The 22,918-nt window shown below is 40.3% G+C and overlaps 1 protein-coding gene and 1 long non-coding RNA gene across 3 annotated transcripts; one reads left to right on the top strand and one right to left on the bottom strand.

The window, feature by feature from the left end:
• Positions 1 to 548: 548 nt before the first annotated feature.
• LOC119860145 lies at positions 549 to 12,453 on the bottom strand. The gene is made up of 3 exons (XR_005294440.2): positions 12,039 to 12,453; positions 11,044 to 11,205; positions 549 to 2,964 (listed from the first exon to the last, which is right to left on the bottom strand). It is a non-coding gene; the product is annotated as an uncharacterized LOC119860145 (long non-coding RNA).
• LMO4 (LIM domain only 4) lies at positions 6,289 to 22,645 on the top strand. 2 transcript variants are annotated; one of them, XM_038413467.2, is made up of 5 exons: positions 6,289 to 7,186; positions 9,637 to 9,875; positions 17,116 to 17,212; positions 17,563 to 17,718; positions 21,907 to 22,645. In XM_038413467.2, exons 2-5 carry the CDS (start codon positions 9,640 to 9,642, stop codon positions 21,913 to 21,915), a joined length of 498 nt encoding a protein of 165 aa, XP_038269395.1. In that variant the 5' UTR covers positions 6,289 to 7,186; positions 9,637 to 9,639; the 3' UTR covers positions 21,916 to 22,645. The 2 variants fall into 2 exon arrangements, with proteins under 2 accessions (XP_038269395.1, XP_043346459.1); XM_043490524.1 differs by lacking the exons at positions 6,289 to 7,186; positions 9,637 to 9,875 and adding exons at positions 13,034 to 13,347; positions 14,676 to 14,717.
• Positions 22,646 to 22,918: the final 273 nt, after the last annotated feature.

Here is a 22,918-nt window from a genome sequence, read left to right as displayed (position 1 = left end):
AATTTCAGTGCTGCCTCAATGGTATTTATTTAGCTAGACACCATCAAAAAGTAATAAGTATGAGTGAGTTTTCCTTTGAATACAATTTCTATTTTTTTTTAAATATTTTAAACTTAATTGGAAGAAATATGTATAAAAGCAAGAGTTAGTTATTTTTATTTTTCCTATGTAACCAATTATTTCCAGGATAGCGTTGTTTAACAACTTCCTTCTGGGCATATTTTCTGAAATCATACCAGAAACAACTGAAATCAAAATCCAAAGTATCCTTAGAATGTATTCCAACATTTGGAGTGTAGGTGTGGGAACCTGGCTTTTGACTAATGAGATTTTTAAAATGGCTACAGAAAATATTGTCATCTTGGAGTAGAGAATATTTAATATATTTTCAGTGATTTCTTGTGGGGGAGGCGGAGAGAATCGACAAACTTGCTTCCTGTCCTGGAATGTTTTGAAGCTGGAAAGAAGAACTAGTGATTTATCAGAAACAATTGTATTATAAAACATGATTTATTTTCAGAAGTATAAATTATGCCATTATAAATGTACCCCTGCATTTAGCAAACACATTTCAGTCAATTAAATTAGCGACTCTTATTTTTTAAAAAAGCTCTCTTATCTGGTTATTCTTTTAATTCTGTAAATGTAAAGTACTTCATAGGCAGAGTCTGTCTATCTTTCAGATATTTTAGACAGCCCTGAATTATGCTGTTCATCCTTCTAATATAGCCATTTATTATAATGGTGGTCTGGTGAATAGAGTTAATGTTTTCACCAGTTTTCTTTGAGAGTCTTTAGGTAAAACAACATTGTTTTTCTTCAAAGGTAAATTAAGTATACATTTATATTTAAAATTATTTTATAATAAAGTTCTTTTTAAAGATGACATTTGAGTGATAGGCATGTCCTCTAACCAGTTTTATATTTATGAAAAAAAAATTGCTATCACAATAAGCAATCACAAAAATTAACTGTAAACACACTTTTATAATGATATAAATTACCAAACCTAACTTGCAAAGAAGTGTCTTGTTTTATTACAATCCAATAAAATGCCTAATTTTCAGTCCATTTTAAGTTTTCAGTTGTAAGATGATGTGGTGTAGATAACTTATTATTAAATATGTGTATTCTGGTAGCTTCAAAGGGCCTATAATTTTAAATATAATATAATTTCAAACTCAGATTATATCTACTTAGATTCTATTAACAGAACTCTCCACTTGTACTGGAGGAGGTGATGGCATAGCAATTCTTTAACTAGTCTTGTGTGCATTTCTATTTAGTTAGGCCCAGAGCCTCAAAGAAATGTAGGGGCCTAACTCGCATTGATTTGTGTTGCCTGATTCATAAGGAGTATTTACTTTTACATACTGTGCAGTAGCTTGAAAGGGTTCTGCCTCTCAATCAGGCACAGTAGTAAAGTTGTCAGTAGAATGAGGAGCACATGAGAAACAATCTATTATGTATTCTTTGATTAGTAATGTTACAAACTTTATTAGCGAAACAAACAAGATCACACACTCTGCAATATAGCAAAGGAGACAGAGCCAATACAAAATGGACAGCACTTACATACTCACATCATCCCTTTCAGGGAACCCCCGGCATACATGAGACCATCTATGTGTGGTCATCAGATTAGTGTGTTCCACTGCCCTTAAAATGGGTAATATCCTTTACAAGGAGTTACACTAACACCTGCCATACCTTGTGCACATTCAATGATGTTTTCAACTTTTTCTTTCCTTGTACCACACCTTGATGATAATGGGGTCCCTATCTTTGACAGGTCAATTAATCACTTACATTATACTCATTAACGTTTACATCGGTTAGTTGCCACTTGCAGTTAGTACATGTAAGTTTCAGTTAAGCTCAACATCCTTTTAAACTTTTTCTAAGATTCCAAGGGAATACTTTTTCGGTACCTCACTTCACCTTTTCTCATCATGTACCACTTTTTTTACTGTAATACTTACCTTGTGACTTAAGGTCAAACTAACTGGTTAAAAATAACTAACTTAGTAACTACCCACATCATTACTGCCATTTTATATCCAGGCCTTATCTATGCTAAATGAATTGTCATACAGGCCTGCGGCCCATAGGCCCTTGACTTACAACCTTATAATATCTATTTATTAATTTATAAATGGCTCTTACATATATGGCTGGTTACCATTTCAATATATTTGAGGATCTGAGCTTAGTGCAAGTAACTACAAATAATTTTATTCCTGGCAATGTCATTTTAAAGGCATATGCTTTATCGAATTAGCTGGCATTACCTCTTCCTAAAGTGACTCCATTATATATATATTTGTGTAATTTGTATTACTTGACTTTTGTACTAAGCTGTGGATCCAATGATGGTGATGTGAGAGCCATATCTTGTAAACTCTTACCTATATGAAAAGTCCTGACTGATTGATTGGTTTCAATGGGATTCTCTACTCTTGTGGGTAATGTTACTCATGTGACTAAGGATTTGAAGAACAAAGTGATATATTGTCACGAACAAAGTGACATATTATGTCTATTCTAAAAATAGCTCAACTTGCTATTTAGAGCAGATAGCATGGGCTAGTGGTTAGAGGAAGGTGCTAGAAGTTGTATGGATTTTCTTTTCAGCTCTGTTGGACTCTTTTTTATGGTCTTTTGCTCTTTCTCCCATCAGTAGAAATTGGACAGTAATACCAACCCTACCAGGCATACTTCAGTAAGGTTTTAAAATTCTTTGAGATCCTGGAATATAAGGGGCTATATTAATGCAAAGTAGCAGTATTTAAAAATAGCATATGGCAGTTTATTTTCAGCAGCCTCCAGAGACATGGGATTGAAGAGTTTGCTTTAAGGGCTTGGTTGCTTGTTGAAAAGGTATAGATTGGAAGAGACAGAGAATAGCAGGGGTGCAACAAGGAGGATCTCTCCATGAAGTGGCCACCTCAATAGTCCAGGAACCTAGGGGAAAAGAAATAAGACAACTGAACGTCCACAGGATTCTGCATAGGTTAGAGACAGAAGAGAGACTCATTCCATGAAATGGAGAGGAACTCCACTCCCTGGATTCTTCACTCCCTGGACACTATCTCATGGGCATGGAAGTAATTTCAACCTTAGTTGAACCCCTCTCAGCCATTCAGATAGCAGCTTTCATCCAAGCCACTTTAGGAGTCTTTCCCTGACTCTTAAAATGCCATGTTAGCAGCAGCCAGATTTTTCTTTTGTGTTGTGTATATTATTTATTCAGCCACAATTAAGAGTCTTCCAGGGAGAATCATACCGGATGGATTGAAACCTTATAGACTCAACTCACCTGAAGTCGATGGTCACATTTATGCCCACTATTAAACTACTAGTTACACAGAACTATATTAACTTACCATAGAAACACCTCAGCTAAGAACAAGAGTGTGCTGAACTGACTAATTACATTGTGACACACAATGAAAAACATAGCAATGAAGGTGACAGCTCAGAAACAGCAGATGCTGCACAAAAGAAAAATTGGAATATTATTCTTCAAAATGCTCCTAGTTAAGGTGCTTTTTAATTAATCACAATTGATGAAAATATTACAGGAAATGCAGAGTTGAATATATCCTAACAGGTGTTTAGGAAGCATCTTTAAAACCCTAAATGGTCTAGGACTTGGCTGCTTGGCAGTGTGTCTCTCATTTTACAAAATACCATTATATTGAAGACTGGTAAACTCATCAGGGTCAATAACAGAGCTTTCTTGGTTCAAACGAACAAAAAAACCTTTCCCTGTGAGAAACCCTTAGGGGTCCTCCAGAGTCTGAATTTGGTGTAACCCTCAGGACCTGACAGATTTAGATAATTAAGATTTTGATTTATTTTAGCTTTGGTTCTGTTTGGACTGCTGTTAGCCAGTCAGAGCACAGGCAATGGCAGTTGTTGTTATCTGTAATGTACCTTGTCACTTTAAGTTTTAAATTGTACCAGAACCTAAATGACAAATATTTAGGTGGAGACAATGTATTTGTATATTTGTGGAGATGATATCTAGGTGATAAATTACATGGACATGATAAAGAAATGGATCCCTCATTTTTAACCATATCCCTTGTCCACTTCTGATGAAGTTTCCTATTCTTCAATGAGCTCCCAGTCAAGTGTTGTATGTATGCTGGGGAAATGCATAGTGAAAGACTGGCTGTTTCCCTACATTTAAATCGTACCTCTGATTTTTAATATAATATTTAATGGCTATGTCATCAAAATATAACTTTATATCTATGTCATCCACAACTGTTTTCCTATAGATTTTTTTTTTTTTACCTAAACATTTTTCTATCTAACTTTTTTTTGGTCCAATTAAGGACAAGATGCAGAAATAAAGGACACCTATAGGTGGCGCTGTGGTTAAAGTACACCTGGATTTTGATTACAGTGACAACATTTACTTTTTGCTCTTTCAAGGAGATAATGCAGTTTTCATATTAGTACAAATACACCATCTGCAAATAAATATCCCCAACTAAAATCTTCTCACCAACATATGTGAATATATCACTTCTAAATTAGTTTTACAGAAACAGCTCTAGGATTTTGTGTTGCCCTGGGCACTGTTAGTCACACACTGTGGCATCACTAAACATTTTACTGCCCAAAGCAACCAACTGCTCCACCTGGTGAAGTAGGCCTTGGATACTTATGACTAAATGTTCATTTCATTCTAGTGTTGGGATATTTTTAAAAGGTACCTAACATATTGTCACTAATTGTGCCTTATTAAAAATCTGGATTTAATTCTGACCAGCATAAATCTGATGTTCTAACTTTAATTATTGTTGTTTACGTGAAATGCTAAACAAGTAATTTGAGATTATAAACTTTTTATGCTAAATAAATGAATCCTATGTATCTGATTATTTATCTCACTCTTTTAGTTGTGTTTTGCTCTGTAAAGCATATTGCCATACACTGTGTGAGACTATACTAGATAAAAGAAAAGGAGTACTTGTGGCACCTTAGAGACTAACAAATTTATTTGAGCATAAGCTTGTGTGAGCTACAGCTCACTTGCATCCGATGAAGTGAGCTGTAGCTCACGAAAGCTTATGCTCAAATAAATTTGTTAGTCTCTAAGGTGCCACAAGTACTCCTTTTCTTTTTGCAACTACAGACTAACACGGCTGCTACTCTGAAACCTATACTAAATAAGAGACTAAACCTGCAAAATGTTACCCCTGGACTCCCATTACTTGCAGGGATTACTGTTTGCAAGAATAGAACCCCCAAAGTTGGATTGAATTTGGTCAGTGGTTTTTAATCTTTTTCATTTGTGGACCCCTAAAAAAATTTTGAATGGAGGTGTGCACCCCATTGGAAATCTTAGACATAGTGTGCAGACCCCTCCTTGAAAACCACTCTTCTATTTAAAGCTTCTTTCGTACTAATTTTTACTTGGAATTTCCCCCCCCCCTCATATTTGCGTATGTTGTGTGCTATGCTGGGGACTTGAGAACTGTGCAATTAATATTTAATTTTTCCACTCGGTGTATAACTACTGAATATTAGTTCCTTTAATTGGCTTTCGTACTGTTTGGGTTTCGTCTTCAGAGCACCAGTTGTACTTTTCAAGTGGCACATTGTGCAGTTAACTGCCAGCTAAGTGTAGAACATATTCTCCCTTTAAACCTTTATGAAGTATTAATAATACTGTCTTATATAGGGGCATTCATTTTTCAGTAGAACTTCCCATTGATTTCAGTAGGGAGTACTTAAAAATCAGTGGCTTGATATAGTCAATCCCCCTGGCAAAATTAGAGAGCCATTTTACTCGCAACTCCGCTCCTCCTCTTCTCCTTATCAAAGGGTCACATTCTGGCCTTAGATACACACCTTTCATGGGGAGCTGTGTGTGACTAGAATATGATCCTAAGTGCCTGCACTAATTTCTGAACAACAGTATCCGGAGAAACTAGATTAGGACTTGAGTCTGCAGCTCTTGATGCCAAAAGAAGCAGGATTGTCTCTTTAGTGATTATGTGGACCCTCACCCCCGCAGCTTCTTTTAAACGCGAAGAGTAATATTCCTTCCCCTGTAGAGTGCTTAGGGAGAATAGCTCTAAATATAACCCCCTGCAAGAGGAAAGCCCAACAGTTGGCATGTGTTGTGCCGACGATCAAAGGGCTGATAAAGGGTAGGTCGGAGACACTTAAAGAGGACCCACTACAGCCTGTTCCCGGGGGCGGGGGGTCTCTATGCGATCAAAAATGATTCTTTCAAATAAGTTCCTGAAGCGCCGCTGGGGGGAGGAAGGGGCAGTAATATTATGAGCCTCCCCCAGAGCCGGCAGCCCGGTCAGTGAGGGCAGAGGATGCTCAATCCCCCCCCCCCCCCCCGTGACGCTGATCGGCAGCACCAAGCACAGCCTCTCCTCGCTCCCTAGCCAGGCTGCTGCTTCCCACCTGACTCCCTCCTTCCTCTCCCCCCCCCTTCCCCCGCTCGCCTTCGCTCATTCCTTTGTCTCGGCGGGGATTGGCAGGTTTTATTATTCCGCCTGAACAAGCCGGGGGCGGATTGGCTGCGCGCGGCGGACGGTGGGCGCAGAGCTGGGATGTAGTTGGGATTTTGCTCTGTCAGTAACACATGTGGATGGGCGGCGGAAAGAGACGCGCACGGAGAGGGGGCCTCCCTGCGAGTCCTGCCAGCGCCAGCGCCGCCGCCACGGAACCCCAGCGGTAGCACCAGCGGCTCCTCGCCCCGGCCGCTCTCCTGCTGCCCGTGCCCGGGGCCCCGAGGCGTTTCGCCGAGCGGCGGGCGGTTGGCTGGCTCTCTGCTGCAGGAGGCTCCGGACCCGGCCGAGGAGGGTGGAGGTTGAGGGCGGGGGGAGCGATACAAAGTGAAGCCACATTGCCAAACTTACCCAGCGATTGCGGCGGCGGCGCCCTGTGCCGACAGCCCAGCGGCCGGGACTGAGCGCCGCGGCTCCCCCTCCAGGGAAGCGGGGGGCTGGAGGAAGGACTCTGGCGCACGTCTCTCGTCTGTGTTTTGCTAGCCGGGCTGCCACTGACGGGAGTGGGGAGCTCTGCCGGCGGACGCGAGCATTGTGTTTGGTTCTTTGCAAGAAACCCCCCCCCCCCCCCCGACACACCACCCTATAAACCAGAGCGGCGCGGCTCCCCGACCTCTTGCAATATAGAGGGGAAACAGGTAAGGGGGTTCTTTCTTTGCATGCGCTCTGTCTTCTTTGCGCCCCCCCCCTCCCCGCATCGCCTCGGATTTCGAGTAAACTCAATCGGTCGCCTGAAGGAGGGAGCCTGTAAACTCTGGGGGAGCCGAGCAGCAGCGGGGCCGGGCGCACTGTAGCTGTCCCTGCTTATAAAAGGCTCCTTTGCTGCTGCTGCTCTTCCCTCTTCCCGGCTGTTAAAGGAAAAGGGGCTTTGCCTGGCTCAGTGGTGAACTGAGGGGAAGAGGAGGGTGTGAGGGCCCGCCACCCGCTCTCTTTGTGGTAAACACTATTTTGAAACAGTGGCAGGAAAGATCAAAGTGAGCTCCCTAATTCTCTCCTTTCCAATTCTCTGCCTGCCCTTTCTCTCTCTCTCTTCCCCCCCCCCCCCGTCTTTTGTTTCAATCTAGGAGAAATCCGGTGAATCGCCTAATTAAAACCAAGACCTGAATTAAGCATCCATTTTTTTAAACTACAAATTGCCAGCTCTGCGCTTGTCCCTCCCTTGGTCTCCATTAAAAAACACCAGAGACATTGTTAAAAGGGGGCTTATTTTGCCTCTAGCAGCCAGCTCTGCTTTCTATTTCACTGACTCTATCCCAGGACCTAAATTGCTTGGCTATGTAATTACTAGAGTAAGCCTATTTAAGTTAAAAGCTTCTCTTTTCCCCCTCTTCCCCCCCATGAAACTTGATGAGGGCCCGTCCTTAGTTATCAGGGGAGTCACTTTCTGGTCAGTCCTCTTGATTCATTTCTTTTAGATTTAATCTGCATTAAGGTATTGCTTGTTCTTAAGAGCTTTAGCTTAATAGGGTTACTGGATGCCTTTCTCAGTGTAACGTTTCCTCTTTTTTAAAATATAGTATATATTTACTGGTCAACAAGACTGGGGAAAGGCAGCTTGGAGTCTTGGGTTTTTAGAGATTTGAAGTTATTTAAAACTTTAAAAAGGTTTAAAGTCTCAAAGCAGGAAATGCAGCTTCGCTTAGGTTATGGATAGAAACTTAACAAAAGGCAATTCCTTGAGCAAATGCATCAGAAATCAATTTACATAAAGGTATATGATGCATTCAGATAAATGCAATGCTAATGGCTTTTAGAGTGGTTCTCTTTTCAAAGTCTCAGGGTTTTTGTTACAGCTTAATTGGTGCAGTTCTTCTGGTTTGTTGTGCGGTCGCTGGACAGAAGTTCGGGAACTCTTTCTGGGGAAATGTGTGCTTAAAATCGGCCTATTTAAGGAATGTAAATTCTGGCTCCCCTGTAGCCAAGCTGGGCCAGTGAGCAGGAAAAGTTCACCCTCCCTCCTTTGAAGGTATCAGTCTGAATGGCTTTAGCAGATAGCCAGATGCCTGGCTATGAGCACATAAGGTTTACAAAGGACAAAGACAAAACATGCTGCTTAATTGGCAGTAAATAACTTGATCTGTTTATACTATAAATGACTAGTGGAACACTAGGAGCTGCTTGGACTCTGGATTGGAGGCAACAAATTAATCGGTTTAGAATAAGCTTTATGAATTGATTCCTATATTATCTCCCAGTTGTCCCGCTTCTAAAAAGCATTTATTGGGGGGGGGGGGAGGGAGAAGAAGCACTTCAGCAGTTTTGGAGGCAGCCATGCTCCAGCCTGAGTGTGGTGCACTTGAATGTTCTGGTCTATTGTATATTATCAGTAAACTTTTTTTTTTTCCCCTTTGGCGTAACAAAGGTTTAGCATTTAAATTGCTGATCAAGGGCAGATTAGCGAGACAAAAGTGGAGAGTGTTTGTATAGGAGTTCTAAAGTTCAATTATCCTTTATTCAGTCCAGTGTCCTAAAACCCCTAGAGAAAACACTCCACTGTTTTTTCTAAATAAAAATGAGATCTGGGACGATCATGCAGCCGGCGTTACAATGGCTTGGAAAGCCGCTCTTGGAGATTTGAAAAACCAGTTTCACAACTTTTCACGCTGCCCATCTCTCTCCTTTTAGCACAAAACTCTGAACTGTTCCCAACTTGTGAACTGCCGCTACATTTCCCAGAGCTCTGCCTGCGCAGGGAACATGGCTTCAGCAGGGCTGCGGGCCAATTTGCTGTTCGCTTCCATTCTCCCGTTTTCATGTCAAGCGTGCCGGACCCCTGGGACTCCAGGTGGGGTACGAAGTTCGGTACATGTTGCCCAGTGTGCACGTGCATTTGGGGTGCACCAGAACCTCACTTTAAGAGGGCGTGACAGCAGTAAAATTGAGGCCACCGGTGACCAGTTGGGAGGGGAGCAGGCTCGTGGACCCAGAACAAAGCCCGAGACAAGTAACAGTGTCCTTTTTGCACTGTCCCCCCTCTCTTGCCCCCCCTCCCCCGCTTCCCTCTACCGCACCGGGAAGGGCATGGACAGGATTCGTGGCCTGGAGTTAACCACCTCTCCCTCCCCCCTCTTCTCTTCGTGTTACGCAGACCATGGTGAACCCGGGCAGCAGCTCGCAACCTCCCCCGGTCACCGCTGGCTCCCTCTCGTGGAAAAGATGCGCAGGCTGCGGGGGGAAGATCGCGGATCGCTTCTTGCTCTACGCCATGGATAGCTACTGGCACAGCCGATGCCTGAAGTGTTCCTGCTGCCAGGCTCAGCTGGGGGACATCGGCACCTCCTGTTACACCAAGAGCGGTATGATCCTGTGCAGAAACGACTACATCAGGTGAGACAGGAGGCTGCACAGCAAGGGGCGGGGAGCAACTCTGTACCTGCTCGCAGGATAGCAGAGGAGAGGTCAGGCCAGTTCCTACTCCACTGCAATCAGAGATGCAGATTGGTCAGTCCTTGACTTCGGGGGAAGGAGGGTAAGATTTTCCTTAAGACCGAAGAGAATAATTCTGGCTCTTTCTCCAGCCACAGTTTGGGCTGCCCAGCAAAGAGAAGAGATTGGAGGCCCTGTAACTTGAAAGTGCTTGTCAGCACAAAACAAGTTCTAACTAAAAATAAACAGCAATCAGAAAGGCTAAATTAATCTTTGTTGTAGTGGTGAAGTGTGAATCTCTAAACCCTAAATGTTAAAATCCTGGGCTTGAATAAGGTTGTGGTAGAGGTGCTAAATAATGAAATGCCTGCCTTTTAGTATCTGATTAATTATGATATTTACATAAGCACCTTTAGACTCCTTTGAGTGGAAACAGAATGACTCATTCTCTGTTCTCTTTGTAAAAGAGCTGATTAACCGTCAGTTGGAGGGCCAGAGATTCTACTTCTAGCCAAAAAAAACATTGGTAATGTTTGTCTTCACATTGTTATAGAGAGGCTTTGAACCCACATTTCTCTAACTTTCAATATAGAAAAAGCTGGGAGAATCTAGGGGAAGTGATTTCCTTAAATTGTTCACATGCCTCAGATTTGGGGGATGGCTGAGGAACTAAACCCCATTAATCTTATATTAGTTGAACTACAGTATAGTATCTGTTCCAACAAGCTTCAATGCAATGAATGGAAAGAATTCAGGAGGTCAGGTGCCTATAGGATCTTTTCAGGTGAACTCAAGCTCCTTAAACTCATTAATTTAAAAGGAGGCATTTTGAAGGATTACACATTTAATTTGAGTAAATGCTTTGATAGACTGATGCACATGAATGCTTTAAGGAGAGGTTCTCTTTCAATATCCAGTAATTAAAATACAAAAAGCCAAGCCCCTACGTTCTGGCATAAGATAAATTCCTAGTTAAGACAGTTGTTTTGTTTAAATGCTTTTGACTTTTCATTTACTGTAAATATCAAGAGTTACTCCAGGTTTCTTTCAGTAAAGGTTAAAGTTTTCCCCCCATGTGTAAATCATTTTGCTATAAATATTCCAAGTTTGTTTCTAATGAAACACTTACCTTGTACTCCAAATTGTGAGAGATCCGGATGCAGCACTGGGCTGAATTTGTGGGAATACTTTTCTTGGAGACCTCATTAAGTTAAAATAATGGAGTAAAAGGATGCTTCTTTATTCTGATGATGAATCCTCTGTCCTATTAGAAGCCTGCATCCTCATTCTGCTAAATAGAAATAGATGTTTGAGGGATTAATTTCACTTTTTTTTGTAAGTAAATGTTAGGAAATCAGCACATGCAGGTTTATAATGGTGCTTTCTGGTCCTCTTCTGAAGCAACAGCATAAGCCTGGCAGAATTCTAATTAAATAGAGCAGAACGGTGTTAAGAAAAGAGGTTTGTTTGAAGTGGAAAAATTGACACTACCATTCAGATGCACTGAATGGTACAGATTCATCTCTCAACCAAGGCCATCAAACAAGCCTTCACTTCTGATTACTACTAATTAAAAAGAGAAGATCCATTCCCTGTATCCCCAAGGCAAGTTCAGGCATGCTTACTGGAATCTCCAGTTGTGTGGCCATAATTTAATACCCACTATTTTAATGTAGGCAATTATGAATGAAATGTTTTTATCAGGTGAGGGTTTTGAATTGATCTCCTTGTTCCATTGCCTGGTTCCTCTGGATCTGTGTAATTTGACTTACCAAACACACACACACCTGAATTGAACGGAGCTCTCTGAAACTTGAACTGCATAGGTTTCAGAGTAGCAGCCATATTAGTCTGTATTTGCAAAAAGAAAAGGAGTACTTGTGGCACCTTAGAGACTAACAAATTTATTTGAGCATAAGCTTTCCTGAGCTACAGCTCACTTCATCAGATGCATCCGATGAAGTGAGCTGTAACTCAGGAAAGCTTATGCTCAAATAAATGTTAGTCTCTAAGGTGCCACAAGTACTCCTTTTCTTTGAACTGGATAGTATATGCAAGGACGATTCATGAAGTCTTGCATTAGGATAGAGAACTTTGTTGCTAAAAATCATGATCCTTATTTACCTGGCCTTCACAGCCGTCTTCCACATGGGACCGCAACGACTTGCTGGTGTAACTGACTCTTCTTCCTCTCCCTACGTTTGTGTTGAATCGATGCTGCTAGATTGGCAGCGTTCTGCAAATGTCTGTTTCTCTGGGGCCCTCTCTTCCATTGCTGTGGAGGGAGCTTGCAACCACTCCCTTATCTGAGGCCAAATCCATAGGCACAACTCTTAATTGGAGCCACAGGGGAAAATTAGACGTGAATCACAATGAAAAGAGGATGGATCAGCCCAACAGCCGCCACGTGAAAGGGGCTGGCCGCTCCCAACCCGGGGCAGGGACCACAGACCGATTTATTAAGGGGCTTTTAAACTGTCTGACGTGAGGGGCGGTGGTTTTCGAAAACAGCCCTCCACAGCGCTGCAGCAGCTGTCACTGAAGGCCGGCCGGGCTGGCTGGGGAGATGGGAATGCACCCCCCCCCCCCCCGGAGACGCATGTGCAGGGAGGAGAGTGGCAGCCCTCCCCACCTTAAGATTCCAGATAAAGCAGCAGCGTGGCAGTGAATCCGCACAATTAAAAGCTTTAATTAGTGTCTCCTCCATTTTCTCTTCGTTCTGATACGTTTTATCTAATGAGATCAGGTCCCTGGCTTAGATCTCCTCGGAGTGACGTGTCCGAAATGAATGAGAGCCGCGTCGCAAACAAAACATTTAATTAACAAAATTGGCCTCTAACGGGTGTGGGGGGGGGGGGGGAAGGAGGGGAAGAGATTAACCAGGCTCTTCTTAAAGGGGCAGCGCCCGCAAATCCTCCCCTGCCCCCAGGTCTCGTGCGTTGCCCCCTCCCTCGAGGGCGGTGGGGAAGGGGTGGCTTGTCTCTCTCCCAGGTAGGCGCGGGAGGGACGCAAGGATCAAAGCGGAGGCGGGGGACTCTCGCAACGTGCTGCCGCGCCCCCCCTCCCCGCCCCCGCCCCGCCCCGCCCCTCCCTGGAGCTGCAGGAATCCCCGCAGCTCATCCGTTCAGACGAGTCAACCGGGCCAGGCTGGCAAGCAGAGTTGACGGAAACCGGCCCGGCCGCCACGGGGCCTCCCCTTCAGTGTGGAGCCGCGCGCTGGCATGCCGGGGCAGGCGCGGGAGCCCAGTCCCGGGGGAGGGGGAGGGGGAGGGGAGCGGGCTCCTCGTTGCCATTCACGTGGCTGGCCGCAGCCGCAGTCTGCCGTGCGGGTTGGGGAGGGGCGGGAGCCGCCGGGCAACGAGTTCATTTCCCTGGTAATCAACAGCAAGCTGCTATGCTCAGGGAATGCTGTCCCTTTAATTGAACAGGCTAGGTAATTAAATGGCGCTTTTCCAATAGGACGTGCTAGGTAAATCTAATAGTTGGTTATTTAATATCACTTTGAAGTCTGCCCACTCAAGCACAATGACAGCACAGGAGCATGTGAACTATTAGCTAGGAGGGAAGAAGGGGAAAAAAAAAAAAAAAAAAAACCCAGGATCTCAAAAATTAATTAAATCGCATGCAATTTAGGGGGAACGTTTATCTTGATTTGTCATAACAGAATTAATTCAAGGCCTCCAATTCACTTGGGGGCAGATCTGTTACTCTGAATTAACCAAGCGTAATTTGGCTGATTTCTTCTCTCCTCTCCCTCCCCCCTTCTCTAATGCAGCACTTGCCATTATGCACAGCCCCCCTTTAAGTATCAGTAGCTTCTTGTGCTTTTAAGGTGCTCAGCCTCCAGTTATTCTGAAGTACCTTTAATGGACTTGGCTCTAGGCACAATTTCTGTGTTGCCTTTCTTTATTACATTTAACATAGCTGTTGCAGAATATAGGAAATCTGGAAAACCAGTCGCTTATGGATCAGTAGTTTTGGAGGTGCCTTTTTCTCTGTCAGATAAGCATGAATATCTGTGGGTTCTAATGTGTGCCTTACTGTGTAGGAAAAAGGAATGATAGCACTCACTGTGCCTGTCTCTACAGTTTTGGAAACAACTCCTGAAATCTATTAATTTTTTTTTTTTTTAAAGTATACTTGAGTAGCACTTCTATTGATAACATAGGGATTTTGGGTAGTAAGATGTAGGACTGGACTGAACAGGTTTCCTGCTGCCCCTTGACCCCCTCTTGTCAAAGTTCTGATAGCCAGTTGGGGGCTGTGTAGGAACTACATGGTAGTTAATTTAAGGTAGGTTGGTAGAATGCTGTAAGAGGAAAAGGAAGGTTCTTTTACATATAAGGAACCTCTTGATGTTTGTGATTGATTGCCTTGCCCAAATGTTGAAATATTTAACGACCTTCTAGGATTGAGGACCCAAAGAGAAAACTGAAACCAATTCTGTCATCGCAATTAAAGAGTCCCCTGGCTTTAATTAGCTTGACCTGGGGTATCTCTCCCCATTAATGGGCTCTTTTCTCTTTAACTCCAGCAAAGTCCAGTCTGAGACCGATAGCTACTTAATTGAGTACCTAAAGCCTCAAGCCTTTTAAATCAAACGCTGTCCTGGATGGTCCCTCTGGTTAGATAATTAGCTTTCCAGCCTTGCAGAAACAGTGTAAAAACTTTTCAATAAAGGGACAGTTACAATAGTGGACTTAGTTCTTGGTAAAAAGGAATAAAACTTCTCTAAAGATATAAACCTCTTTTCTGTTAAAGCTGCTACAAAATAAGAGAATTCATATCAACGGCAAAGACAACGTAAGCTACATTCTCTTGTTAAATACTAGACCAAGCATTGGATAGATTTAGTAATAATGTTCTAACTTTGCAAGTAATTTTTATGAATCTCTGTAAATCTTACGATTTCAGCTGTGATTCTTTGAAATGTTGAATTGTTCTAGAAATATGATTGGGAAAGATGTGTGAAAAGCTGCTGGATTACAGTTTGTCTACATTGATTATTAAAATTCATTTTGACAGACAGTCAAGATGTACAACTGATTTTATTCAGGGGGAATTGTATAATAAATGAGTACTTAATGAAGAAAAGTGGCACACAGAGATCAGTATTTTAAAAGCTGTATTTTTAATTGTATGGTGCAGTTGTATGGGGTTATGAAAGACTGTGTGTGTGTGTGTGTGTGTGTGTGTGTGTGTGTACACACTCTCTCTCCCCTCCCTCCCTCCTTCCCTCCCCAGGAGAAATGTCATTTCTCCATTTAGCTGTAAGTTTCTGTTTTTCATTTTTTTTCCGTAATACCTTTGTCAAATTTGGACCCAAAAATACAAATTAGGGTTTTATTTTAGTAATGTGATAACAGTCCCATTTCTGCCTTTAAGCTACTTCCCATACCCCTTTTCTTCCTAATTTCATTGATAGTAACAATAAAAGATGGAAAGCTCTGGGAGCAATCTCGGTAGTTTTTGTAAATGCTGCGAAGTGGTTCTGGTTTAGATGATACCATAATAAAGGCCCCATAGGTTTGAGGCAGTGCAGTCCTTTGGCAGGAGGTCCTGACAGTGTATTAGTTCAGCTTTCCCTTTGTAACCATTCTGATTCTGCAAGAACGTGTCAATGTGTTGTGGATCTCAGACTAATTAGTTTTGAAATGGAGTTTTGATTGAACTCTTCAAATCGATGCTGCTGCAAAATTTGTTTCTCGGGCTTCCTATTAAAAGCCATCTTAAGGGGCAGTTTTACTACTCTCCCTGTCGTTCAGTCGATACATTTAATAACAACTTACAGGCTATTTTCAATAAAGTGGCGACAGCAAATTAGTAGTTTGAACATACAAGCCTCCTCTGCAACCCCCGATTCTGAAAATTCAAAGCAATTATTTTTATACAGAGGCATGCTGCAATCATTCAGATTATGGGTATTCTGTAGTAACACATCTCCTCGGTTGACACAAACAGAATTTTATGACTTTATTTGGATAGGAAGGAAATGCAAATATTAATATTTATTATGACACCAATACATTAATTTGTAAATCCTATTACTCTGATTTTACATTATGTAGGAAAGTGGGTCTGTGACCCTGCCAACTAGTTCAGGTTCCCTTTTCACTATGAAATGATTTTGGTCGTCGTCTTTTATAAATATTTGTGGATATTAAAAGGAGAATGCCAAAAACAAATAAAGCTTTTCTAATTCTTGCTAACTTGTCCTGTGAAAGTGGAAGTTCAGTATTCATTTATGTATTATATCATGACTCAGAGTGTTGTGCCTTTAAATGGATTTGAAGAATTATGTATATATTTTTCTTCACTACTCTTCTGCCTAACACACACACGCTTCCCTCTCCCTTCCCCCCAACCCCATGGCAGATGTTGTGGTCTCATTTGATTGCATAGGAAAACTGCAGTGATACAGCAAACACCCAGAGAGATATGATGACAAATGGGTCCAGATCCCGGTAAATTACTTTCTGCTCAAATCGAAATTTCATTCAGTTTGTTGCTAGCAGAGATGAAGTAATCTAAATTGTGGACTCAGGAGCAGATAGAGGGAAGTTGGAGCAAGCATTTCATTATCAAGAGAGAGAGAGAAGGTTAGGATGAAAGAGATGAGCAGAGGCAAATCTAAAGTGTTGACACCATGATTGAAAAGGTTAACCCATACACATTATATATCAACCTGGATTGCAGAGAGTTTCTAATGGAAACTCTGCACTGATGGAGGTTTACTGGAGTTTCAATACACTGAGCATGATGTCTTCTTAGATATACAATCAAATCCTCTTAACCCTTTTGATGACTCATATCTCAAGATATGATTAAAGTACAAAAGAGTTCTTCATATAATTTCAAGGACACAGTGCATTTAAACTCCAGTCATGAATTGTATCTTTTTTTTTTTTCTTCTGATGAACCCAGTAATCTGATAAAATGTGTGTAGTACAGAATTGTTTTATATTTGCTTGAGGTGCAAGTCAATATTTTTGATTAAATTCTGTGCATCCCTGTCTGTGAGGTAGGGTGAAGCTTCCGGTTATACAGAAATGTATCTTGCACATTACAGTATGTAAACAAGTTGAAAAACTGGGGTCGAAGTCTAAAATAGTTATATAATATCTTGTCATGTTGATGCACAAAAACAATGTTAAGAGCCTCTTGTGTATTAAATCATTCATGATCATCACCCTTATTTCAGGTTATTTGGAAATAGTGGTGCTTGTAGCGCTTGTGGACAGTCAATTCCTGCTAGTGAGCTGGTCATGAGGGCACAAGGCAACGTCTATCATCTTAAGGTAGGTCTGGTCTCCTGTCTGTTGACTTTGTTAATAGTATTGCTTCACTATGTGCTGCTTACATGGTATAACTTCTGCATCTTTCATATATTCATAAATGTGCAGGGCAATAATTACTAATAAGAGTGTGTGTTCTAAAACTTCCCATAGTGCATAGCATTGTCCTCCTAATAATCAGTAAAACCACACTTGAGTTTTGTAACAGCAGGTAAGACAAACGCTATATTTGGCGATACTAGAAACTAAGCAGCTTCAGACCTCATGCTTTGCTAATAGTCTCTCAAGAATAACATTTAAACCTGCAGCATTTTTAATTAGTGCCAGTTTCATTTGCTGTCTTTCCTTTTCAGTGTTTTACATGCTCTACCTGCCGGAATCGCCTGGTCCCAGGAGACCGGTTTCACTACATCAATGGCAGTTTATTTTGTGAACATGATAGACCTACAGCTCTCATCAATGGCCATTTGAATTCACTTCAGAGCAATCCACTACTGCCAGACCAGAAGGTGAATACTCAGCAATTACTAATAAGCTTTATTAGAGTTAAATTAAGATCAATTTCTTTTCAACCTAATAGTGGACACTGTTCCTCCACTCTCTTCCTCCTCCTCCTCCTCCCCCCTTCCCCCACCCCCCCCCACGCACAAAGGGGCCTTTGAATAACTGAATTTAGTTATAAGACTTTGGAGGAAATATAAATCCTTAAATATGAGAGTTGTATTAATTGAGTTCAGTTTATTCAGATTTGGGTATTTCTAGCTGTATAGCTATTGAGCTAGTAATGTATAATGGGTTGTGGGAAGCAAACCCTAATATAAACTGTCTTGAAGAGAAGCATTTCCTTTTAAAATGTTGAGATTAAGGATTGCAAGGGAGCAGGTTACAGTGGGAGGAAAATTAGATCCTTTAATTATGGTAACAAATATCTTATGAAGATTAGGTTCCTGAATTAATAGAAACTAGGGCACATACCATTTCAGACTAACATATTACACTTAGTATGTTTCCTAAACTAATATTCCAAAACTATGGTATCCTTAGAAAAGTAGTCTGAATGTTTTACATGTCATAAAATCAAAGTTTTATTCTCTCATCACTCTATAACACTAACATCTCCAGTAGAGATTGTGTATTCCTGAGCTCTTGGTCCATAGTTGCAAGTAAATTATGAGTATACACATTATGTAGTACCAGAGGGAAAAATTTGTATCAACAGTTGTCCTGTACCTCTAGAACTGGATAGTTTTAGATCTATTTTCATCTCCTTAATAAGTCCTATGGCTATGCAAGTGAGTGCATTTTGATAACTGCTGTGCCTAATTTGTAACAATTACTGTCAACCTTCAGTTAAGAGACTGTTCATTCCACACTGGTCCAGAAAAGAGTGAATGTATGACTCTCTTGCACATAATTTTATTCACCTCATATTTCATACTGATTATGTATTGATGACATTGATTCATTTACTCTTTACAGCGCCACTTGCATGGATATTAAATCTTATTGACCACAGATGAATTTTAATTTCAGATTGGTGATAGATTTTTCCATCAGCTCTGATAGTATATTTGACTTTTTCATCATTAACCCAGGCAATCACACAGCACTGAGTTATTGCACTGAAACAAAAAGTGCACACTTCAGTTGGTAATTCTTTATAGATTTACAATAGGAACTTCATTAATGTCTGTCTGTAAGGATCACAAAAAATAACATTTATCTGCAAACAGGAATTCAGAAGATTAAAAAATAGCTAGGGAAAATGCTAGGCTTCTTATGTATTCTGTAACATACAAAAGAAGAATTTTAAATTATTTCTTTCTTTAGTGGGTAAATTTGTACAGGAAAACATGAACTGGTTTCTAATTTTGACCAGTTTTGTGTTGCATTGCTACATTACTATAGACTTGTCTTTTACTGTGCACAAATGTACTGAATAATTTTAAGTATATTTCCAGTCTCTTAGAAAGTGAACAGTAATTACATCAAAATATGAACACTTTTATTTACTTAATTTGTTTGTCAGAGTAACTGGATTGAATACTGAGTCTTAATTACTTGTTCTGCATAACTATTTAGGAGTGATGAAGAATATGAGGTCTGTTCAAGGAAGTACAAATGCATGTAAAGATTCATAGATCTATGCTACTGTGTATTTTAATGAAACAAATCTATAATGCAGACTAGCTAGCAATGAATCTGTTAAATGAACAGTTGCAGAAAACTATTTCAAAATATAGGTAAAACCATTCATCTTTAAATATAGTAGTAAAAAGTTTGCCATTCTGAGAAAAGAGGTGTTTTATTCACTTGCCTTGTGTGGTTGTAAAGTTTATTGCAACGTCAAATGGGTGTCTAAATAGTCACTTAGTTTTTATCAGTGTCTTGCTATGCATTAGCAAAACAAAAATGATTTAGTTACAGTAATACCAGTAGACACAGTGAAGAAAAGAGAAGTAAAACTGGCTTGAGTAGCTTGCAAAATTGCAGCTATCCTGCTAGGAGCTAAATGCAGAGGAAGCATTTAATAAGAACAGGGCCTCATTATCACTATCATTGGCTATTAACTACATTGCTACAGTATATGATGAAGCAGACAGAGGTGTTAAGGAGAAAATTGGAGAGAGAAATCTCACAATTAGTGTATCTTATGAATAATTTGGGGAGTAATGTGAACTTTGAAAACTGAAATCTATGTGAGGAAATGAGCTGGAGTCTGTCTGACTTCTAGTCTTGGAAACTAAAGAGGAAGGTGCCAAAAAAGTAATGTTTCTTTAAAATGCATAAAACAATATAAGAATGTACATATTAGAAGTACGTTCCAGAGAGCTATGTTATGGGCTACTGAGTAAAAACATACTTCCAATTTGACAGCATTAGCTGAAATAGATACGATACCCAGTATTAAACGTTACAGACCAATCAATCTTCAGGTTTTTTGCTCTTTCCCTAAAGATTATGAGCAAAGTAGAATATAGCACAGCTATTCATAGCTAACTAGCTATTAGGAGGCCAAGGAGAGTTTAATACAAGTATGAGGTTCTTGGTACTGTGACTTTTTTTTGTTTTGCACATGTATGAAGCCATATTTGACAACTATGGAGTCAACTTATTACAGTCTTAGTCGATATAGGTCCCACATGAAAGCCAGAGTTTATACTAGTGATTGGCACAAGTCTGAGTTAAATAGCCCAATTCTACTTAAAAGGATGCTTCTCATATGAAAATTACGTGCAGTGATACTGACTCTTCCTGCCTTTCACCTTCTTAAGCTATGTTCAAAGGCTTTTAGCTATAACTTTTCATTATTTTCTGTGTGTTTTGAAAAAATAAATTCAAGTATTTAAACTGTGTGCTGTTTACAAGCACAATGCAAAGCCCTAGAGTGCCAGGACATAAGGTCCCAGGTGCCACATTATTTAAAGGAGGGAGTGCTGTCCACTGCAGAGAACATAGTGAATTAGGTGGAGACTATTTCTGGAAGTCATAGTGGATTTTTTTATAGTTCTTGTTTGTTACAGCATTTACACCACTTTTTGGGAAATGGAAGTTTTCCACCCATGGGCAATGTTTGGCGTATTCACTTACCTTCAGCTCCTAAACTTTTAAATAAAGTATGAGTTAGATTATGTCTTGCTATTCTATCTCTTGGAAAAGATCTTTTTTAAAAAGAAAATCTTCATTTACATATCACTCAACAATTCCCTTATAGTTACATAATTGGTGTTGTTTGTGTCCATAGTAGAGGCTATTTGATGCTCATTTATTAAATATGCTTGCTGGCTGCTCCCTAATCTTTGTTCTGGACAGACAAATTACCTTTCTCACACTGAGCTTCTGCTCTCGGGAATTAAACCTCCAAGCCTCCTCCACTTTAATTAGCTTGAAAGTGGGGGGTTGCAGTTACTACTAGACCTCAGGCTTTTAGTAACTTAAAGGGTGAAAAGAACTTCCTGGGAAGCTCGAAATGTCATTTAAAAACCATAAAAATCTAATATATATTATTTCATTTTGGTAATTGCCAACAGATTGTATTTGAAGACTCTGGATGATCATTGTACTTTATCTATGAAAGTTAGATTTCTCTGGAGCTAGGCACTTTTAATTATCACAATTCATTAACACATCAGTGTGGAAGACCGTTTGACTTCATATATGAAAATGTTTATGTAACATTAACATCGCAGATGAGGAATTTTTAAAAGGGGGCGGGGGGAAATCCCCAAATATCTATATTTAGCTCTTGTGCTATGCAGCATATAAACCAAAGCTGCCTTGGGAGGATATTGGCTGTATTTCTTTCTTGCTTCACACGGTATTTCTTCCAATTATAAGATCATATTCCTAGCTTCTTCAAAGGCCAGGCATACCATTTCATTTCTTTCAATAGGGGCCCAGAAAAACACCTTTTTTCACTGTACGATTTCCAACCTGAAACTTTCTGAAAGTACACTTATTGTTACTGTCTCTTCGAGTTTAAAAACTGCAGGAAATATTTTGTTTTAGTTCTTCAGCGTTTGAACATTACTGGCAGAATGACTAGTGTAGAAAGCCTTAATCAAGTCGCAGTTGGAAAGTGGTCTGATAAGAGATTCGTGAATAAAAGAGAAGACACAAGCAGTTATGTTATCAGTCGTATCTCAAATTTAGCTTATTAGCTAAGATGCCCATTTTTTTTTTTTTATTTCTTACAGGTCTGCTAAAAGGTCAGAGTAATGCAGAATGCGTGCCTTCATCTCAAATTTTGTTCATCACAGATGGATCCCATGTCTCCAGTAGACAAGTCACCTTTGTAGCTAGCATCAATGCCAGCTCCATGCCATTGCACCTTCTTTATTCTTGATTGCCCTTCCTACATTTATTGGTGTATTAAAATGACTGAATATGAACATTAAGGACTCCATGAACCTGGGCTAATGGGAGACTGTAGAGAAAATGAAAAAAGATCCACCGGAGGACATCTTTGGGGGCGGGGGTGGGGAAAATGTCTAAAGAAGCTAATTAAAAGCAGCATTTGAATCTGCTTTCTACACTCGTTAACAATTAGCAAGGCACTGGCCAGAGTTTGTACCCAGTGTTTTACCTTAACAACATTCTATTTGCTCTTTGTATATTTAAGTGTTGTAAGGAAATGTGTTTCAATCAAACTGAACATGAGATAAAGGAAAGATGTGGCTTTTGTGATAGAATATCACAAACACTTTTATTGTATCTCTGTAAAATACAATGTATGTATGCATGTAAGTGTTTTGTCCTACTGTTGCTACTTCCCATGGCGCAAAAAAAAAAAAAGTCAGGCTCATAGCAGCTACTGTGTAGAAATTTTCACCTACTTCTAATTTGCTGAATGAAGAAAAATCTTTTATTTGTGATATTTTCAGAGACATTTGCTCTAGTATGGTGTATTTAAATAATAAAAACTTAAAACAAAAACATTTTATTGACTTTGGGTTTTAAAAGCTTTGCTTTGTTATACCACGTTCTAAACTTTATGTAGCAGTTGCTTTATTTGTCAAATTACTTAACCATGTCACTTTTGGCAGAGGTACAGAGCAATACTCCAAAACTTTTTTGCTCAGAATATTAATTCTGAGCATATCAAGCATATCATTACAGTTCAGCCATGTTGCAATGAATCTTGGTATGTACAAAAGTAACCACAGTCTTCCTTCATCCAGTCCTTCTTCAGAAGGGAACACTATATAT

This window comes from Dermochelys coriacea, chromosome 8, assembly GCF_009764565.3.
Source record: "Dermochelys coriacea isolate rDerCor1 chromosome 8, rDerCor1.pri.v4, whole genome shotgun sequence".
NCBI lineage: Eukaryota > Metazoa > Chordata > Testudines > Dermochelyidae > Dermochelys > Dermochelys coriacea.
This window is presented reverse-complemented; position numbering and strand designations above follow the sequence as displayed.